At 35.8% G+C, this 23,634-nt stretch overlaps 1 protein-coding gene across 1 annotated transcript; it reads right to left on the minus strand.

The window, feature by feature from the left end:
- Positions 1-562: 562 nt before the first annotated feature.
- Positions 563-20,633, minus strand: LOC144967628 (serine/threonine-protein phosphatase 4 catalytic subunit). The gene is made up of 9 exons (XM_078905138.1): positions 20,492-20,633; positions 13,012-13,060; positions 11,534-11,657; positions 10,771-10,923; positions 8,709-8,882; positions 8,115-8,241; positions 7,348-7,537; positions 4,209-4,287; positions 563-3,367 (listed from the first exon to the last, which is right to left on the minus strand). The coding sequence occupies exons 2-9, from the start codon at positions 13,035-13,037 to the stop codon at positions 3,317-3,319; spliced, it is 924 nt and encodes a 307-aa protein (XP_078761264.1). The 5' UTR covers positions 13,038-13,060; positions 20,492-20,633; the 3' UTR covers positions 563-3,316.
- Positions 20,634-23,634: the final 3,001 nt, after the last annotated feature.

A 23,634-nucleotide genomic window follows, 5' to 3' on the forward strand; every position in this document is an offset into this window, starting at 1 on the left:
GTCATGTTGCATGGCAAAAGTTCTGAGAGTTGTTAGCGCCATAACCGCTTCACTGGCCGTCACAACAGGGAGGAGCATCGCCGTCAAGATCATCATCGTCTTGATTTTCTGTTGCTGGTGTCTTTGTCTCATTGGTTCAAGCAGGAATCGTTTTTATAAACTTTGAGTACTCATACTCGGTATTTTTAGTATCTGATATCTACGAAAACTGCCGAAAATCACCAAAATGATGTCGTTATTCGGAGGTTTATCAAAAAGTGCGTCGTTATTTGGAGGGGGTTTTTTTACTGATCTTAAATAGAAAAAAAATCGGGACCAGGGGTCAATGTCATCAGGAGGTTGTCACTATTCGGGAGGTTCCACTGTAATCTCATACCAAGACAAAGACAGAAAGCAAGTTGAAAAGCAGATTTAGGGGGATAGAAGATGCAGTAAGTACCTCCCTGCCACTATGGGAGGTCAGGAACCCCACCAAGTTGGTAGATATCGCGCCACAGAATTGTCTACCATGCACAATGTTCTGCCACATCTCAATTCAAACAAAACCAAGATTAACAGATTCTTTTTTCACTATTTTTCTTTCACATTTTATTTGTGTCAATAATGAGTAAAAATTACAGATGTGAAAATGGAAATTGAACAATATGCGTAATCTTACTTAAAAGGAAAAAAAAAAAAAATTTAATGGAGTGATTCATAAGACTAAGTCACCATAAAAGAAAGTTGTTTTTTTTACAGGAGAGAAGTTAAGCATATTACTACAGTACTTTTTTTTAAAAATACTGCTTTTATGTTCATCACAATAACATTGGAGTCTTAACGAAATCGTGCCTACAGACATATGAGAAAAGAAAAGCCCGGATCTAACCTCCTACGTCACACATTTCATCGCCATGAACGAGATCTCTTAAGATCGGTAGTACCGATGCTGCATATCGTTTGAGAGCCTTCACGTTCCATGTACGTCATGTACAGACATACCCATCACAAAGGCAGAGAATGTTGTGTAACCTCAAAGAACATGGTCGGCCAAAAGAGATGAGTGGTTATGTAACACCAAAAGCCCCGTGGCCCGAACCACAAGGTTGCATCACTGCCTCATCGCTCAGGAATTAATTAGTACGACTGGACTCACAATAAAAAAAACCAAATTTGTGTTTTAAACTCTTTTGAATCAAACGAGTACACCAGCGTGTTCGTCTCATTGAGATGTGAAAAATGATATAAAAATCAAGAAAATCGGCCGATAAATTTTAAAAAGTTACTAAAAAAAGGTAAAATAAACAAAACTTTTTAAATCAAATTTATTCGTAAAACAGTTGATTTTCAACCGATTTTTCTGAAATAAAGACCAATGTTCTTCTTTTTTAAAGCTGATTTCAGCAATGTGACTTTCAAATTCCTCACAATTATATTTTAAACTTTTAGCTATTAGGCCCATTAAAAAAGGTATATTTTTTGCATAACAGAAGCGTAATACCTTGACAGTAGACCAAGTTGAGATCCTGTGATTGGTCAAAGACTTTGGGAAGCTTGACTCACAATTATACATGCAATAGATGGTGGCAGTAGATCAAAGAGGGCAACATTTTTATTCACCAAACATTATTCTTGGTGCTAAATAATACAAAGTAATAATTTCGCATCAGAAAAAATAACTTTGAAGTTCCTATCTCTCTATTACAATAAAATTGATACCACGAATTACAAAATCGGCCCACAAATAAGGGAGATATAAATTATTCATAACAATTTTTAAAGTTACAATAATTGACATCAATGTCATTTTTCATCACCAAAGTCATAATTTTTGTCAGATCTTTATCAAACAAAGTGCAATGTCAGCGTTTTCCACCCACAAATAAAAAAGGATCAAATCGCAATTTCTAGAACCTATGTCATTTATGTCGCAAATTGATAAACTGTTTTCATCTTCTAATGTGAAAGGCAGAATAGTCGTGATGAGAGAATGGAAAAGAGAATTTGATCAAGTGATCAAAAATTCTTGTTCGTCTCACCCGACGAGTGAAATCGTTAACTTGGTATTACATAACAATATCATTACAATGTTGTGATAATAATTTGAAAACCTCGTCTATAAATAAGCCAAGAGAATCCTTAAGCCAAAAAAATATTACAGTATAAAAATAAAAACTAAACATCATGCATGATTATATGAATGCAGTAATGTATTTATTTACAGACCCAACAGATCATAATCAAATCTAAAAGATATTTATATCTAAACAAAAACCAAACTAATATAATAAATATAAACACTGATATTCTTCTGAAAAAAAAAAAAATCCTTCAAGGGCCAAACAAGATGAATTATACATAGATTATCTATTTCATGGTTTAATACAATAACTCCACACTGATTATCTTTCTTTATGCATAAATTCATTTATACATAATTTATCACACCCTCATTTTATCTAATGAATGAATTGGAATTAAACTCAATCGACGAATATATTGTTGAATAAAAATTCTTTTGTTCCCATATCTCAATGACAAATAACCGACATTGACAATGAAGAATATATGACACCATTTTTAGGATGCAAGCGATAAAAATTGATTTGGAACTCGTTCAATTGTTTGAAGATTTGTATTTTTGATTAAGAAATTATTTACACCCATTGTCAGCCCCCCCCCCCCCCAAAAAAAAATTATTGAAGCTGAAAAAAAATATGTGAGAAATTAACAGCTCAGCTCCAAAGTTAAACTCAACAAAGCCAAATTCCAAGCTACAGGGACTGGGATAAGAGTTGGTACAGAAGGCCATCAAATTGTAAGAGTCAAACAGACATGCGTACAAACCCACCGCTGACTTTTGCAAGTATTCATATGATATAATAAATTGTTCAGCAGTGTTTATGTTTGAACACTTGCATATTTCATTTAGATATATATTCACCATAATTTTTTTTTTCTTGATCCAGCCAAACAATTTATCACACACACACGCACATACACAAGAAGCGTCAACCGTCCACAACCAATTTTTTCACCTCACACACCTTTCTTTCCACCTTTTTGTCTCACACAACATTCTTCATGCTTACAGTACAATCACACATTCACCGCATCTAGCCAAATCAAGAAGAATTGTCGATCAATAAATTAATATCAATATTCCACGAATGCTATACACGTTGGCCATCAAACTACTGAATAATATTAAAGGATTGTTGTTAAAACTTGAGCCGTGGATGTGTGTGAGTGAGTATGTTAGTCACCGCTGGTAAATGGAAGGATGGAACTAAAAGAAGACCTAATACACTGGGACTGAGTGATGATAATGAAGATGCTATAGGAAGTAGTCTGGTTGTGGCTTCTTGGAAGGTATACCTCTCGATTCCTGTAACAAAATCAAATAAATACATTATTAATGAAGAAAATTATTCACACATTAAGATTTTCTTAAAAATAAAAGATACAAAGAAAAGATCAGAACAACAATAAACAAATGAAAAAGAACAATCATAGCAAACTTCTACAAATTAACCATGCTCTACTCACTTCACAGTTCATATATCCTCCCCGAACAGGTCATACGGAACCATATTTCCATTGCATAGAGTACCAGTCACGTATTGAGCACCATTTTTGTATTGATACTATTACATTATCCTTCTCTGCCTATAGTCAAGTACTTATGCACAAATTGATTAAATATATTAACCAGGGCTGCCAGCGTCAACACAAGAAAAAGTGTAACATTGCTTGTCAAAAAGAGTAATTGTTTGTTTTCGTTTTTAAGGGTTTTATGGCGCTTGCGACACATTAAGGTCATACAAGAGCCAGTAAAAAGGAAGAAAATGGGATTGTCAAATATTTTAGAATTACAATTAAAGCACCCAAGATAAAATAAGACAAGGGGAATTGTTTCAAATAGGGAACAGTTGTAAATTCCAAGAGCACACTACCATCCGTGTACTTAGTTTGAGATCACCTAGCCTAAATGTCTCACCTGACACAAGCACATATCCCCACGAAGAGGAACACCCTCAATTGTTTACAAATCATTTATAGTGTCTTGATTGAATAAAAATTTCAAATCGTCAAGTTAATTTAAGGGTGAAAAATTGTACATTTTGTGAAATTATGAATTTCCTACAGGAGGGTGAAATTTAAGTGATTTGAAAAAAAAAAAAAATAAATAAATAAATAAAAAAACAACCAACCAAACAAAACAATACCTGTGGGGCTGCCTCAAATATTGTGAAATCTCTTTTTAAGTTCTCATCCAATTCCAAAATTGCCGCTACATTTCCACATCTGCAAGAGGTAGAGAGAGAGAAAAAAAAAATTGCACAATGATGAAAAAGTGCAAATCGCAAAATATCTTGAGGAAAATTAAAAAAAAAAAAAAAAAAATGATAAATATTTTTTAAATACAAAAATTGAGATTTAAAAAAAAACACCAAAAAAACCCCCCTCTTTAATAGCAAATTTCCACAGATTTACTATGCTCAATGTGCTCCACCACATTTTATCTATTCCCCTAGGTTATATGGAACCATAATTCTATATCATACAATACCAGTCAACTGTTGGGATCCTTTTTGTAAAAACACCTTTAAAATATCATCACTGCCTATAGCCAGGTAGGTACTCATTCACAACTGAGTTTAATGTAGACCTTAAAGGGAAAAAGCTTAGTCGCTCAATCAATAGAACGAGCTATCATACACGTCAATTTGAGCATCTAAAAATTCTTAATTTTGGGGAAACAAAAATTGTACTTGCTATAGTTAACATTAAAAATCAACAATATAGCCTCACAAGGATTAATTAACACGTCAAAATCCTTAAAATTATGTAGTCTGGCATCAACTTTTATTTTCATTAAGCTTTAATCCCTTAGAGATGCCAATGAAGTTCTGAGATTAGAGGCAAAATTTCATAATTCTACAAACTGTTCGTAACAGTAGGGAGGTCTGCCCTATCTACTGTTCCAGTTGACCATGCACAGACCTGCCAACCTTCCCAGGATGAAAAGTGTATTCCATGACCCTAAAAAGTGTATTTTGTCCACACATGTGGAAAAAAAGTGCGCACTATACAAAAATTATTATAAAAGCTAACATCAATCCCAAATCAAAATAAACTCTGATCTTCACCATTCAAGCAATGTCTAGTGATTACAAAATTATCGATTTATTGAGAAACTAAAACTTAATGGCCATTTAAAATTAGCATAAGGCTCAGTAATTGCAATATCAAAGGAAATTGCTTTCGAAACACTCAAAGAAATGACCCTTAACATGTTGGTAGTATTGATGCTAGTATCAGTGGAAGAAGTGTTGGTTGTTGAAGCGATGGTGCTCTAGTGGTGGTGGTGGTGATGATGATGAAGCTGTGGTGGTAGTTGTGACCATGACAATGCTGTGATGGCAGTTGTAGAAGTGATGATGTCATGATCTTGATGGTAAGAGATGCTGATGTACCAAATGAAGCTGTGATGGTGATATCTGCTAGCCCAGTACATCAGTTATGAGAAAGTTTTGAGATAAAATATCTGGGAGAGTGGTCTTCAATTCAATAGATGACAATTTGCAACAGTAGCAAGATATTTCCCGCAAGATATGAAGTGAGTAGAAAAGTGCCAGAAGACAATAGAGAATAAAAAATTTTTCGCGGCGGTGGTGGGGTTTGAACCTGCGACCTTATTGGTATGACAACTCCGCCTGGCAGGTGAGAGCGTGGCTCTACCGTGTGAGCTATCCACGAACACAAAAATATTCGTTTCAAACCCAAAGTCATTTCTAGATCCCTCTCTCACCCACTTCTTGAGACCGCCGATTCGGTCACCACCATCGCGAAGTAATTTTGACCAGCAGTTAAGCTTAATAGCCAATATTCTCATCACAAACATATAACATAGAAACGATTGAGACATTGAGTATGCTCCGGTGTATGGGGTGAATTTTTAATTCAGAAAAGTGAGTGGAGCAGGCACTTATGTTGGTAACAACAAGATATGAAGTGAGTAGAAAAGTGCCAGAAGACAATAGAGAATAAAAAATCAAGATATTTCCCATACATGTTACCTAATGACATCTCTCTCTCTCTCTCTCTCTCTCTCTCTCTCTCACTCTCTCTCTCTTTTTTATTGAGCATTCACTACTACTACTACTCCTCCTACTACTATTACTTCTATATACTACTAATACTATTACTTTGGTCAAATGATGGGAAATTCGCAAAGTATGTAATATGCAGAGACAAGTTAAATACTTCTAAAATGGTTCTAAAAAATTCATTTTGAACCAAATACCGTTCCTAAAGCTGCCCACTTTGTAATTCAAGACTCGTACAAAATAATAAAGGAAAAAATAGATCATTATAAATTTTATAAATCAAAATAGAGTAATTTAGTTATTATAAAGGGAAATAACCCATTTATGTTTAAGTTAATTAGCAATACAGTTTTTAATTGAAGGCTTCAAAGGCAAAGATGTTGGTTCAATTATATTTTCATTTGGAATTTTCTATTTAATAAGTGGCAAAAGTTTAAATGTGGTCTGAGACTATTTAAAGTATAAAACAAGCTTATATGCAAATCCTCAAAAATGTATGAGAAAAATATTGGTGAAAACCGGCATCATATAAGCAACTGAAATGATAACTATAGTATTAAATGTGATGCATCATTCATTCAGAAACACAGTCTACAGTTGGTGTACGACACGTGTGTATCAATGCATCAATATCATTCACATCACATATCTTTTAAAAAATCGTATTAAATCCACTAAAATCCTATCCGCGTTTTCAGGGTCCAAAAATCGTACTAAAATATGATTAATCATACTGGTTGGCAGGTCTGCATGCATTCAATTTGCATCCTATCAAATAGACAACCAGGGATTGTAACTAATTTAAATGCTTCCTGTTGAAGAAAAAAAGATCCTGTTTCTAGGGTCTGAAAATCCATTTTCATGCAGGGACTAACCCTAAAAAAATAGTTCCTGATGATTCATCTCTCTCCTGCATGAATTAAAAAATTGAAAATTTAGAAACATTGTTTGTTTGTGCTGCTATGTGGTCTGGTGGCAAGACCAGACTGATCAGAAGATCCAGAGTTAGAGTCTCACATAGTTGTAAAAGGGTCTTTACTCAACTTCCCTCACTCAGGTGTAAAATGAGTAACTGGACATGGACAATGTCTCATCCTACAATGCTAAGTGTTGCTGCTAGCTAGGGAGTCCTTGTAAAACGATTTGAGCATGTTTACAATACAAGGGGAGTGAAAGAAAATATACTAAAGCCTATATCAGTAACGTTTAAACAAATAAAATAATAATCAACATGTGTCAGGTTAATAATGCTTACCTGTAGCAATAGTTGGGTGCAGACCATACCGTTAACACCATCTCCCCAAAATGCCACTTGTATCCTTCCATGACCAACTGGTGTGCTCGGCAAATCAAGTCAACTTCATTTTCCTGGCAAAACGAATTGACCACATCGCTCCCGAACAAAAACCCAGCACCTCGTGGACTCACTCCCCAGCCTTGCATATCTGCATGTTGAGTGAAAATCACAATAAATTGTAAAGATGAGGGATAAAAAAAATGTAGCTGGAGAAGGAAAATGGAGAAGAACATTGGGTGGAAACAAGGTAAAGTGAACGACCGTTTAGTTATTCAGGGTTGCCAATTCTGGAGGCTAAAATTTACTGGAGTTTTACACAAACACATAGACCGACCCCTTTCTGAGTGCTCGATTCCAGTAAAAGGACATTATGTTCTTACTCTTTTCTGTTTAGCAGATGATTGGAAAATATACTGAGGGCTTATAACTTACTGAATTCTGTAAATATAGGGAAAATTGGCAACCTTGGTTATTATTATCTCATATGATGAAATTTAATGTCTCAAATCAGTACCAATTCCACACATATTAAGAATCCAATTTTTCTCTTCCCCATTAAACATTTTTTCTCCAAACTGCCAAATCAGGACAATCCCTATTTTATCAGGACAGTTGGCCTCTATGCAGGTGTTGGCCCAAAGGTATGTTAGTGAAAATCTCTCACCAATTATTCCAGAAATTCAGAGAGAACAGAGACAAAGCCAGATCAAAAGGAGCTTTCTTACCTTCAGGATCAGACCATAATAAATCACACATAGGGCCGTCATGTGGGACTTCCTGTTTCCTGTCTATCTGTCGAATTTGGTCCAGGGATGTGATAGAGGGAGATAAACCACCATGGACACAGAATATCTATTGACGGAGAATAAAATTAAAATTGTATTTGCATGCATCCTGACAACCATCCCCTGAGTTTTCCTTATGACAAATTCATAAAATAAGAAAAACAGGTTTTGAAATGTTTAGTCAAGTCTTTAACAACAGATTGGTCTTTAAATCAATATCCATAGTTAATATATGAAATTCAAGATTACGTTACCAAAAATAAATTCACATCTCACTTGACTTATTGCTACTAGAAAACTGAGTCTAGGGGTGGGGTTATTAAAATCTAGTCAAAGAGGCAATCCCAACAAACTGGTTTTTTTCGTCTTAGAAAAAATATAAGATCTTTAATAATGTCACATTCTTCCCAAATTCAAATTTCTGAGTAAATCAGTCATAAAGAAAAACCTAAATATTATTTTAAACAAATGTATTGGATGCCCTATTCAAAAAACAAACAAACAACAACAACAACAACAAAAAAAACAACTCACTTTTCCATCAACAATTGCAGATAAACTAAGATAATCAAAGATTTCTGTACAATATCTCCATACTGTGATGGACCCATATTTTCGTAAACACTCGTCATAAAACCCATAGACTTGTGTGATCTGTCGACTTTCATGATTTCCTCTGATCAGTGTAATTCTGTCTGGATAACGGACCTGGTGAACAATAAATAGCAAAACAGGGGGAACAATCAATAAATAAAATCATATAATAGTAAAATAGTATTCTAAAAAATAAAGTGACAAACAAAAGACAACACCCCCCCCCCCCCCCCCCAAAAAAAAAAAAACAAAACAAAAAAAACCTCATTTATATAACACTAAATAAGAAATATCAATTTTTCACCATGAGCAAATCTATATTTGTTTCAAAGCAGATCAAATGAAAATAAATTTCGAAAGTATTATATACATGTTATTGGTTAGACATTTGATAGATAAACTGAAATCCACCATAACAACCACATATAGCATGTATAATTTGATGACAATGTACAATGTAGGACAACTACATAAAACTGAACAAGACTCAAAAATACTCTCTTAAAGAATAACTCGAATACAGAAAAATGCTGGAATAAGACCCTTTTCTCATTTCGGACCCTCTGTTTGGAACGCCTTACCACAGAGCATTCATGAAAAAGGATCTTTGTCTATTTTTAAATGTTCGCTTAAAACATATCTGTTTCGTCTTTAGTAGATGGTATGAGAAGCAAGATAGGCCTGTCTGGTTTCTGTTGTGTGTGTGTGTGTGTGTGTGTGTGTGTGGGTGTATGCTTGTGTGTCTGAATGAGTATGTTTCAGCCAAAGTAATTTGTAATTTAAGCGCTTGGAGTCTGATGTCTCTAAGTTATAGCGCTATATAAGTTTTCAGCATTATTATTATTATTAAGTAACATTTTTGCCGGTGATATATACAATATATACATTTTAAAAATTATTTAAAACAAAAAAAAAAGGGACACACAGAGATGAATATTTCCGTAACATGACATAGTGATTACTTATTTTTTTAAATGGCAGCAGCTTCTTATGGTTCACACTATTATGTTATGACGATCGACCCAATCAGCAAAGTCCGGTCCGCATTCGTGCACCGTCGCGAACCCGCCCGGTAGCATCGTCACAACACACCTTTCGACTAGATGCTCTGCCGTTTCGGGTTCTTGCCCACAGCGTGGACATAAAGGACAGGAAGTTAGACCCCACTGATGTAACGCACCGGCCGTTAGGCAGCTCCTCGACCGAAGCCGATTCGCAGCTACCCAGTGTCTCCTCTTACTGGTATCAAAGCCTGGCAACTTCTCACCAAGCTTAGAGGAGTGTAGGTCCCCGCCCCCACGAGGGATTGAATTCGTCCAAACCGACTTCCATCTCGTATGTGCAGCTCTGTCCGTAGTCAGGGATTCTGCGTACAAGGGTTGCCGGGACTTATTTCGGCTCGAAACGGGGGCACCGTTCATTATGCGCATGAGAGGGGTATGGCGAAACACAGAATGAACATCAAATTCACAACATGTCATCAACACGCAGGACACACATACCTAAATCCTTAATTAAAATATCCACCCACTGTGTTACATTAAAAGCTAGTGAGAATTAATTTTTTTTTTTTTTTTTTTTTTTTTGTTTGTTGCTTTAGGTCTCTTCCAACACAATTGAGGTTATATGAGAGACCGCTGAAACAAAAAAACAAGCAATCTAACAAAAATAGTACAAATGTCAATCAAAATCATAACCTAAAGATATCATAAGCTAAATTATAAATAACCAAGAACAAACAGGCAGAAGATTTACAGAAAAAAAAAAATATCCCCTGTCAAAAATACAATCACAAACCAAAGAAACAGGATAGGCTAGTAAAGAGAAGAAGAAACGACATCACTATCGGATCATACACCCATGCGAACATCATAGGTATATGATTCAAGGGTGATGCTCCCATCCAACCACCCGCTAGTGAGAATTAAGAATAACATTTTAAAATAAAGGGGACATGGTAAATAAAACATTAAAGGCTTTGAAATAATCAATCAAAACTCACCTTTAATGCAAGTAATAAAAGAAATGTTTCAACACTGTAAAATCCCCTGTCGACAAAATCTCCCATGAACAAGTAATTTGTCTCTGGTACCTTCCCTCCTACATTGAATAACTCTTTTAGGTCATAAAATTGACCGTGGATGTCTCCACAAACCTGGGGACAAAAAAAAAGAAAGAAAGAAAGAGTGTACATTAATTTGTTTTAAACTGTAATTATAAAACGATAGGGATAAAACTCTTATAATGATAGAAAATTAACATTACTGCCCATACAAATAAAGCCTTTGTCTTATATCAACAACATGCAGTTTAAATAGTTGTGGTGGTAGGAATGATGATGTCGTGGTTGTTGTATTGGTGGTAGAGATGATGATGTAGTGGTTGCTGTTGCTGTAGTAGAGGTGGTAGAGATGATGATGTGGTAGTTTTGATAGTGGGAATGATGATGATGTGTATAGTAGTGGTGATACGGATGATTATAACGATAATGATGACATGACAGTAGATCATGACTGCAAAACTTCATAATCACCAGGTGGTCAATTTTTTTTTTATTTGCAGGACAGACATGATTTTTTTCAAATATCCGGGACTGTAGACACACCTGCTATACGAAATATCTCAAGCGACCCTTACATTGCCGATATTATTGATTTATGACATACTGCCAAAATAAACATAGCACTAAGAAAAGAAGAGTTTCTGAAAGACGTTTAACAAAAGATAATAAAGCAAAGCGAGCAATAATACGAATGGACACTCACTGTAACAGGGGAGTCAACAGCTTGGACATTCCCCTCTTCAACAAGAATCTCTCTTGCCTTTGCACATAATGCTTTAACTTCACTCTCTTTGATTACTTCACATCGTTGGAGCTGCTCTATTTGTCTAAAAAAAAAAGAAGCAATACCCCCAAACATTAATTAAAATGATCACAATTGTAATAAGCAGTTATAAAAATATAAAAAAAGATTATGGTAAGGACAACCTGGACAATTTGCTCAATAAGTAAATATGATAAAGACCATATGTTACAGTGAATGACAAAATAAGTTGGATGGTGAAAAGGTTTGAACTGAGATATTGCCAAGTTTAGTTAGAAGGTCAATTTTTATACAAAATGAGTTCTTGTCATAAATGATTAAATCAACCCTTTTTGGACATCTTCGGGAAACATCAAAGCTTATTTTCACTTCTAAATATTTTTTACAGCTGAAAAAGTATGAAATTTGAGAAAAGTAGCTGGATACCTTACACGATTTACTTCACAATAAAGATTAAAATGCTCTGATGAACATATTCTTTCAGAAAATACAAAAAAAATGCAAATCCAAAATTTTCACCTTCCGACTGATTATGTCATGCACTAAAATTTACATTGTTGGTGTTTCTAATGAAATTAAAAACAAGAAAACTTACACAAATTCATGATTTGGTATGGCAAATCATTGTCTCATAAAAATGTAATTGCCAACATAAGGACACGATTTACTTCACAATAAAGATTAAAATGCTCTGATGAACATATTCTTTCAGAAAATACAAAAAAAATGCAAATCCAAAATTTTCACCTTCCGACTGATTATGTCATGCACTAAAATCTACATTGTTGGTGTTTCTAATGAAATTAAAAACAAGAAAACTTACACAAATTCATGATTTGGTATGGCAAATCATTGTCTCATAAAAATGTAATTGCCAATATAAGGAAACACCCCCCCCCCCCCGCGGAAAAGTAGCCCTTAAGAACCGTTAGGCCCATGAAACCAGAGTTTATCCTGAATTGCATAGTGTGAAACGGACAATAGCAATCGCTTGCTACCCTGTGTTCTCTGCCAACTGGGCTATCGGAACCATAGCAATAATAATGGGTAGGTTTATTTACTAATTCCAGTGTTCCTATAACATCCACTGTTCCTTTCCCAAAATCCAATGAAATCTTACTATCAATAATGTATAGATAATTCGAAAATGACATCACTCAGGTCTTTGTTATTGTTTTTTGCCATCCGCATTTATGAGTAATGCTCATTGAACTGTGAATTATAAACGTTCATGGATACACACAGTTCTGTGTGTTGGTCCGTTATACTTGGCAATGTTATGAGATTCTCAGCCAAGCGCATACTATCTATATGATGAACAGAAATCTTTGTCTTTACGATGAACAGAAATTATTTCCTATGTATTTATATAAGTACAAAACAAATTGAGACACATAAAAATATATGTTGAAACTCACCTATCAAGATCGCTCATATCACTCATCTTGAACCATAAAACTTGAAAATCTGAAATGAAATAATTGCCCTTTAATTTCAAATCAACTCGACCAAAAGGAAAATAATAAAATGATATACACCATTGCCTGCATACTTGAAAATTTCAAAATCAGTAACCAACACAAATTCATCAGTAATAAATAGTAAAAATTCAGTAATTCTAACACTAAACCAGACCTGCCACTTCACGAAAAAGGAAATCAGTATGACATTGTAAAAAAATCAGTATCTGGGGAAAAAAATCAGTATGAGACGTAAAATTATCCAATGGTTGGGCTACTCACCTAATTCTGACAATTTGACACTTGTCACTCAAACTAACCAAAGCGTCACAACCTCCCCCCCCCCCCCCTTATTTTTCCCCAACACCCAAAATGGCACGCACAACGCCAATCTGGCAATCGGACTACTAACTTATTTAAAGATGGCGGCACTTGGTAACGAGTCAGAAGCCAGGGACCGCGGTGGTTTACCAGTACAGCTCGCTGTCGCTTCACAAAGGAAATGAAAAACTAAATAACGCGCCGTGTGTGTTTTCTATCTGTGTGAGGGCATCACAAAGAGGCTCGCTACGTCATGTGATCTATCGAGGTATCGCGGGACGGGTCAAAGTTCACGAGACTTGAAAATTTTAACGTGCAACGTAAAGCAAAAAGTTAACGTAAAAGAGAGGGGTGGAGGGCTGCGGGCCCTTGGTCACTTGGTGAAATCGGTACGATCGGCAAGTAAATCGGGAAATCGGTAAATACGAAAAAAAGGTCTTGCAAATCGGTATGATACCGATTAATCGGTATGAACGGCAGGTCTGCTAAACCATAAAAAATTGTTACATAAAAACTTTTATAAGTAAAATAAAATTTGTTGTTGACTGTCACCATTACTACAAGTTAGCAATCGACTTAGTAATCATATGGTACTGGTACATAGCGGTACCCTTTTTATTATTATTTTAAAAAATCTCCTTCTAAAGAATAGCGGTACTAAAGAAATTTTTTTACCCTCTAGTTAACCCTTGTAATTGTAAAATGCTTTGTGCATGTTTAGTGGATAGTGCAGAATATAAAAGCTCAAGTTATATTTTTTAACGGCAGTGGCTATTCTCACCAAGTTTTTTAACACCAAAATGGCTGTGAATATCATTCCAACATTGTTATGATAAACGAAGTGGTTATTCAGAGTCGACTTTGGATAACTGTAGATGGTTATTCAGAGTCGACTCTGGATAACTGTAGATGGTTATTCAGAGTCGACCCTGGATAACTGTAGATGGTTATTCAGAGTCGACCCTGGATAATCATGTGTACAGATATTTAGAGCCGAGTAGCCTATCGAGTTGAGTTCTCGCGAGATGAGTTTCTTTCAATTTGATACCAGTTTACTACAGTTACTTTGTGACTTTGGCAATTCTAGTGCCAAATTCTTAAAACTTGGCGATTTTTCAACTTCAGTCGCTTATAAATAAGAATCTTTAATCAATTGCAAAACATATTCCATCAACAAAGCAAATTTAAATTATCTTATAAACAATCATTTCTTAAATCGATCAGCCTAACTTATTAATATTATCTCTCTAAATGATATCTATAAACATAATATGAAGATAGAAGGGTGGTTGAGAGAGAGAGAGAGAGAGAGAGAGAGAGAGAGAGAGAGAGAGAGAGAGAGAGAGAGAGAGAGAGAGAGAGAGAGATTAATGAATTGATTTTTAATTTTTTTTTAAATTGTTTTATAATTAGACACAAGTTGTAATGAATTCTATTAACAAATTCAGAACAATCAAACAAAAACAAAAACAAAACAAAAATTAAAAAAGGAAAAAAAAAGACACGCTTATAAAACTTATAAAATCGCCAAATGAATGTACTATCGTGCTACAGCTAAAAAGTACACAAATATTTACACCCATTTGCTCCATCCCCTTCCCTTTCGATCATCTTCCCATTCATGGCCACCATGTGTCTTGTGCTACTTTTGACGCCACTGTGTCTAGACTAACGTCATAAAGAAGGCTGTCATTATCCCCAGACACCTGTCTGGGGATAATGAAAATTCGTTATCCCCAGACACCTGTCTGGGGATAACCAAATTTCGTTATTCCCAGACACATATTTGAAACTCCGCTCTTTTAAACAATTATCCGCATTCCAGAATATTGAATGTTTCCAAATGCACATAGAAATAAGGAAAGTTAATAAAATATCTATAAAAATATAAAATTAACCAACATTAAACCAGTTATTACTACATATACACAATATGCGTCGACTTCGAAGTGGGTGTCATGGCCGAATGGTTTAGTCGTCTGCCCTGGAAGTTTTACCAGAATCGACGTTGCGGGCTCAAATCCTGGTTCCGCCACTTTTTTTCTTTTTTTTTTACAATCCGTCTTCTTTTTACAGAACGGTGCAAGGGATAAATGTCCCATCCATCCTCCACCCACCTCTTTTTTTTTTTTTTAACTCTCGCTCTCTCTCTCTCTCTCACTCTTAGTTCCTTTCTAGTTTCTAGCAAATTGTCATATTCGTCCCCACTTCGATCTCAAAAAGTGTCTAAAAAGGGTAAATAATTAATAAGCAAAGAAACAGAAATATTCAGAGAGCGACCAAATGGTCAGATAGAGGAGAAAAAAACAAACAATAATTTTTTTAAAATAAAAACAATTTTAAGAAATTCATGCTCAGAAACGGAACAAAAGGTCAAACAAAAAGGAGAAAATAATAGACTCGCGCAAAAAAAAAAAAGGTGGGGGGAGGATGGATGGGACATTTATCCCTTGCAACGTTCTGTAAAAAGAAGACGGAATTTTTTTAAAAAATAAAATAAAAAGTGGCGGAACCAGGATTTGAACCCGCAACGTCGATTCTGGTAAAACTTCCAGGGCAGACGACTAAACCATTCGGTCATGACACCCACTTCGAGGTCGACGCATATCGTGTATATGTAGGAACAACTGATTTAATGTTGGTTAATTTTATGTTTTTATAGATATTTTATTAACTTTCCTTATTTCTATGTGCATTCGGAAACATACCATATTCTGGAATGTGGATAATTGTTTAAAAGAGCGGAGTTTCAAATATGTGCCTGGGGATAATCACAGCGCATAAATAAAAGAGTGTCACCAAAATTCATGCAACTGAGCCGAGGTGTCAAAAAATGATAGAAGGCATATTATTGTTTTTTGTCCCCCTGAACTACCACTGAGCAGAAAATGTTTGACATGACAAAAACAACGGAACGTTTATGAACAAATCCTAAAATCCCAGAAATCTGCGGAAGATTATCATCACTGGTTCCCACTATATTTTAAAAAACATTTCTTTCTTTTTTTTTTTTTTTTGGCAAAATCTCGAAAATTTGCAAAAAAAGTGTAAATTTTGCGGCCGCAATGCAAATCAGCGATGCAAAAAACTGCCATGGCAGAAGAGACATGAAAATACCAAAAAGTAAAACGATTTTTTCCAGTAGGGTTAAACAGAGGTGGAGAGAGGAAAAAACAGAAAAACCGTGTGATTGGTAACTGGAAGTTCATCACTCATAACTGTCTTAAGTTATTCAGAGTCGACTCTCCGACTCTGAATAACTGTAGACAGTTATTCAGAGTCAACTGTCTACAGTTATTCAGAGTGGAGTCCCCGACTCCGAATAACTGTCTACGGTTATTCAGAGTCGACTCTGAATAACCGTACACTTATTCAGAGTCGACTCTGAATAACCGTAGACAGTTATTCAGAGTCGACTCTGAATAACCGCAGCCTATGATAAAATGGGGAGGCCTTCCGAAAGCTCCAATATCCCCAATATTCTTTTTAAAAAATATAATTAGGGGGTTTGGGAGGGGGGGAAACTTTTTAAAAATAATGTTCTAGTTCTCTAGTACTAGAGAGGTGGGCCGGTGTTACCAATACTTAGCTTCTATACCAGGATAAATCATTCGTTTGGACCGAAAAATAAATAAAAAACTTACCGCTTACAGTCAAAAGCAGTTTAGATTTGAAGATGCATTTGTTTTCTATCAAAAAACATTCGGTACTGGACAATCCTTGATGAATTTCAAAAGTTGTGTTGAAATTATATCCTAATTTTTTTCATGATTCATTCCTCGCGAAATCGTGTGGGTCTCGTTTCTGTTATCAAGGGTGCCGCCCCCAGGCAGGGTTGCCAGATCATTTTTGAGTAAGAGACCAAACTGCTATAGCAAGAGGCCAGATTCCTCGGCAGGAGGCCAAATACCACCAAACCCACCTTAGCCTCGCGAAAACTCTTTAGATTTGTTGAACAATTTATTTCCCCCATTTTTGAAGAAGAAAAAAGAAAATTAATTTAAAGGAACATTCGCTGTACTCACCTTAATCAAAACACCATTTCGCCATTGCAATCTGTGGCGTTAGCACGTGTTGCATTTAGATATTTAGATTGCCAAAGTTTTACCGGTACCAGAGTAAAACGATATAACGGGGAAAGTCAGAGGAAGCCAAAAAGTTGGTTACAGGAGGCCAAGTGGCCAAACCAAATTTTGGGAGGCCAAATGGCTTGGGAAAAGCCACCAGGAGGCCAAACTAGCAACCCTGGCCCCAGGTTTTTTAAAAAGTTTATTGGGAAAAAGATACGGGAAAAAGTGTCCATAGATAGGTATGCAATTTGGTGCATTAGTGCAGTAAAAATTGGTGCGCAAAATTAGTTCGTAGCGGATGCGAGACTGCGTGCGTGCGTGTGTGTGTGTGTGTGTGTCTCTTTTTTTTTTTTTTTTTTTGGGGGGGGGGGGGGGTGTGCCTGCGTTGCGTACACGGTAACGGGGCATCTCGCCTCAATTAAAATGTGCCTACCTAATAACTCTTGAAGACGGGTTATTTAGAGTTGGGAGCTGCTATTACCGCACTGAGGAATTTTATAAAATAAGATCGTTGCAAGTCTCAAGTGCGATTAGATTATTCAGTATTCAGCTTACTGACTGACACTGAACTGAATGAGAATGAGAAAGTTTCAGATTGGCGTTGTAGTTGTATTGATGGCTAAACTGATTTACCGTTGCAACACAAGCAATAGATGGTCCTCGCTGTCGTGACCGCGCGCGCTCGTGTGTGTGTGTGTGTGTGTGTTATGTTTTTAAAAATCAAAACAATTTTAACCATTATTGGCGAGATTCCATCTTACACTCCCCAAACTCCAGATCTTAGTCTTAATGTTATCATTAAAAGACAAGCTTTGCGATTTATAGTTTAATTGAAGCCCGAGTCGAAATATACTCTTACTACTGCTCTCTTGGTGGAAACGATTTATTCTGCATAAGCAATCTGCAGAAAAAAAACTGTCACTGTAAAAGGTTAAAATTTCACGAAGTACGCAGCGTGAACACCGCTGTAACAATCCTTTGATCTACATCATCAGGCAACCCATTGTTTCTTTCATCTTTTCCCATTCCCCCTTACTATCCCCCCATCCCCCCGCCCATCGCTCTCTCTCTCTCTCTCCCTCTCTCTCTCTCTCTCTCTCTCTCTCTCTCTCTCTCTCTCTCTCTCTCTCTCTCTCTCTCTCTCTTCTCTCTCTCTCTCTCTTTCTTTCTTATCATAGTGTTATCCCTTCCCATCTCAATGTAAAATAAAAACGTTCTGCTGTTTGCAGATACATGTATGATTGTTTTGTTTTTTCTCTCTCACTCGGCTAGGATTAAAAACCAAGACATCAGGTAATTGGTGTCTAATGCCAAAGTATAGATTCTCTCTTTGGCCAATTTAGTCACGCACGTGGCAGCCCAGCTATTTATTATGTTCTGCCTATAACACACAATAAGTGGAATTTTGGGGGTGGGTACGAAAGAAATCAAGGTCATAAGTAACCGTGCACAAGAGCTGTATAGGGAATTGGTTTCTGGGGGTCTTGCAAATACCAAATATTTTATGGAAAGCTCTTTCGAACTCCAAGACGTCTGGTTTGTTTTGCTATCTTGGAACAAACGAAACAGAGATGTCTTGAGGTGTGACCTAGTTGTCTGATTTTGTGACCTGGATGTAAGGTTTTGTGACCTAGATGTATCCTTTTGTGTGTGCAAGCCATGCGGGTATGTACAGCGATTTAGCGAGGAATGAATCATGAAAATCTTTAGGATATAATTTCAAACACAACTTTTGATATTGGTAGCGTCAATTGCCAAGGACCTTGACAATTGTCAAATCGTCAATTGCCAAGGACCGTGTCAGTTCATCAACTACGCATGTGTACTTTTAACTGCCACGGAGTACCTTTAGTGTCATGAAGTGATGTATTGCCACAGAGTGATGTTATGTATTAATATTAATTAATAATACTCTCTTTTACTCTTCTTTCTCTCTCTCTGTCATTTTCTCATTTCCCTCTCTGCCATTTTTTCCTCTGTGTATGTATGTCTCTGTCATTTCCTCTCTCTCTCTCTCTCCCATATTTCCTCTTTTTGTTACGGACCTTGCCAGTTGGTAAATCGTCAACTATTTACTATTAATGCCACGGATTGATCTTGTTGCACAAATGTTTTACGTTAATTATTCCGTATTAAGACGATGTGCAGTATATTTCCTTTAAAATAAAGGCAGAGATTTGCCACTTCGTTCCCCCCCCCCCCCCCCCCCCCCCCCGAATCCGAAATCAACAGTAATTTTTGTTTGATATAATCTTAACTCATCTTGGAATTCGTGAAAGGACAGAAAAATTAAAAACAAATGCCAACGATTGACAAGGGATGAGTGAAAGTGAATGGCGAAGGGAAGAAAAGAAAGTGACAGTGACTGTGACAGGGTTCGAGATTCGTATGCGCGCAAATCGAGGCTCGACTGAAATCACCACATGCAACTGATTGAGGCCCGACTGAAATCACCACATGCGGCTGAAGAGTTCCAATTTGACTCCTTGGCAATTGATGAACCGTCAACTACCAAGGACTCACTCCTTGGCAATTGACACTTCCTTTGATATTCATCAAGGATTATCTAGTACCGAATGTTTTTTGATAGAAAACAAATGTATCTTCAAATCTAAACTGCTTTTGACGGTAAGCGGTAAGTTTTTTATTTATTTTTCTGTCCAAACGAATGATTTGTCCTGGTATAGAAGCTAAGTATTGGTAACACCGGCGCAGCTCTCTAGATACTACGCCGGTCAGGCTCCGCATCTTCATATTACTATTTATAGCCGAAAAATCAATTAAAATGTGCCTACCTAATAACTCTTGAAGACGGGTTATTTAGAGTTGGGAGCTGCTATTACCGCACTGAGGAATTTTATAAAATAAGATCGTTGCAAGTCTCAAGTGCGATTAGATTATTCAGTATTCAGCTTACTGACTGACACTGAACTGAATGAGAATGAGAAAGTTTCAGATTGGCGTTGTAGTTGTAATTGATGGCTAAAACATGACTCAACTAAAAGTAACTCATCAACATACATTTGAATATTACACTTCATACTCACTTTTTTCACACGTATCTTTTAAATTATCCTAGAATTTAATTGTCCTGCTAGAAAAAAAAAATTATCTTGGCGACGGTCGACCTCTTTTCTCCGACGTTACAACCACAGCGAAGTTGATCATGTAAAATCTCGTCATAATCTCGTCATGGATGGAACTAAAAATAGCAACAATCATTTGCATTTAAAGTGAATCTCTTCATTGTAAAAGGATGAAAATATTGTTACTGTTGAAGAGCCGGAAAGATCTTGATGGTAATACAATATGAATAAAAACATTTTAACTACAGCAAAGTTTTGAATGTATGTATGTATGTGTGTGTGTGTGTGTGTGTGTGTGTGTGTGTGTGTGTGTGTATGTGTATGCGTGTATGTAGTAAATGGGGAGGTTGGGTGAAAAAAGAAAAAGATACAGAACATGTGCTGTATTATGAATTTGTTTTCTTAGCGTTATAATTTCATCTTTTATGATATCCATTTTTCATAGTCATGTTACTATTATTATTATTATTATTATTATTATTATTATTATTATTATTATTATTATTATTATTATTATTATTATTATCATTATTATTATTATTATTATTATTATTATTATTATTATTATTATTAATAATAATAATAATAATTTTATCATCATCATCGTCATCATAGTCATAATTGTCAACCTTAATATTATTATTATTATTATTATTATTATTATTATTATTATTATTATTATTAGTAGTAGTAGTAGTAGTAGTAGTAGTAGTAGTAGTAGTAGTGGTAGTAGTAGTAGTAGTAGTAGTAGTAGTAGTAGTAGTAGTAATAGTAGTAGTAGTAGTAGTAGTAGTAGTAGTAGTAGTAGTTGTTGTTGTTGTTGTTGTTATAGTAGTAGTAGTAGTAGTAGTAGTAGTAGTAGTAGTAGTAGTAGTAGTAGTAGTAGTAGTAGTAGTAGTTGTTGTTGTTGTTGTTGTTGTTTATAATTATCATCATCATCATTATCATTATCATCATCATCATAATCATCTTCAGTTTCATCATCACCATCATCATCATCATCATCATCATCATCATCATCATCATCATCATCATCACCATCATTGTATGGCGGAGCGGTATGTTCCCATCGACTCGCATATTTCAGCCTAACTTCACGACATAGAACAATGACAAATTACTCTCACCACCTGCCCAAGTAGGCTAAATGTGATTTACACTTTACATCTCGTCAAAATAATGTCCAAATGCATTGATGTCATTGTCCAGTGCACAAAAATAAAAACACAACAAAAACGAACAAATAAAAAGAATCCCTTTCCTAAACTCTCTCCTAAACTCTATCCCTACCCCCACCCCACCCCCACCCCAACCCTTCTGACATCGCATATTATTATTTTATAAGTGCTCTTTTTTATTTTCATGTAATTGTTGCTGCTCGAAGCTCGAAGAAATTACTAACATGACTACTACCACCACCACCACCACCACCACCACTACTACTACTACTACTACTACTACTGCTACTACTACTACTACTACTACTACTACTACTACTACTACTACTACTACTACTACTACTACTACTACTAAACGTACTACTGTTGCTTCTGCTGCTGTTACTGCCACTTATGATTATACTAATACCTACATCCCTTATATTTTGTATTTAGTTCCAATTCCATTGTATTTACTTTCTAACAATAGTCTACAGTTTATTTTATTTCACTTTCTGTACTGCATTACACAGTTCCTCCCCGTTTCCCCTCCCTTGACTTAATTAATTGCGCACCTTTCATAAATATCCATTGTTCTATTTTAATTCGTGCTTCCTTACAAAGGAGCATACTATTCCTTGTCCCATATTTTTTTGTTTATTCATCCTAACAACGCCACTACCACATATCTCATTGGTCTGTAGTTTTTAATAATTTATCCTGTTTTGTTGATAAAAGGGAAACCCGAAACGTCCATTTATCTGTTTTCGTTAATTAAATTGAAGCTTACATTCAATTTCACATTGTTATTTATTTATTTATTTTTTTTTTCAATAAATTCACAGAGTCGGGCATGTTACTTCTATGTGCAAAACATGCATTTATCTGATATCTGCGCAGGTGACTTTTTCATCGACACAACTCAGGGCAGCAGCCTCTTATGGTTCTCACACTACTATGTTATGACAATCGACCCAATCAGCAAAGTCCAGTCCGCACTCGTGCACCGTCGCGAACCCGCCCGGTAGCATCGTCACAACACACCGTCCAACTAGATGCTCAGCCGTTTCGGGTTCTTGCCCACATCGGGTACATATGGGACAGGTGGAAAGTCCGCAGGGCAGAATTTGGTTGCCGTCGTCCCCAATCCTGTCACTGATCACATTCAATGTTGCTTGGTTAGAAGGAACTGACAGGACAGTGGGATTATAAAAACAAAGAGAGAAAAGGATCGATTCCCTCTTGTATCTAGCATTTAATTTCTGCTAACATTTCTGATAGAGCAGTAAAGTTAGGTGCCCCAAACGTAAACAATAACAAGTTGCTTGTGATTTCCGTTAGGGACCGGAATAATTTACGCACAATATAGGTCTCCCAATTTTGTAGTTTGAGTTGTAGGCAATACACTTTCAGTATTGAAAATATGTTTACATAAAATCTAACAGTTGCAGAAATAATAATATAAGGCTAAATTATTATGAAAATCAGGCTCCGAATAATTCTCGTTTTGTTCACACCAGCGCAATAATTTGCTCTGGTCTAAAAATAGATAGACTGTAACTTTTGATAAATTTTAGAAAATTTTACCTTTTGTTCCATAAAATATCCATATCTAGACATTATTTGATGCATGATCGAGTATTTATGAATATGTGTTTCTTTTGCCACCTAACAGCCAAATTTTAAAGGTTATTTTTTTCTATTATTTACATTGGAACGTGAGCTGTCAAGACAGGAACATGTGGTTTGCCACGTGCTTCTCGACCTTTGTTTACGTTTGGGGCACCTAACTTTACTGCTCTATACTGAATTCCATAAATTCAGAATTAAAAAAAAATTATCTCATTGTTGAACTTGAACCTTGACTTATTCCGTTCATTGTGTGTGTGTGTGTGTGTGTGTGTGTGTGTGTGTGTGTGTGTGTGTGACCCATTTAGGTGCGATCAA

The sequence above is a fragment of the Berghia stephanieae genome, chromosome 3 (genome assembly GCF_034508935.2).
Source record: "Berghia stephanieae isolate SIO BIC M18660-M18661 chromosome 3, UCSD_Bste_1.3, whole genome shotgun sequence".
In the NCBI taxonomy this organism is placed as follows: Eukaryota; Metazoa; Mollusca; class Gastropoda; order Nudibranchia; family Aeolidiidae; genus Berghia; species Berghia stephanieae.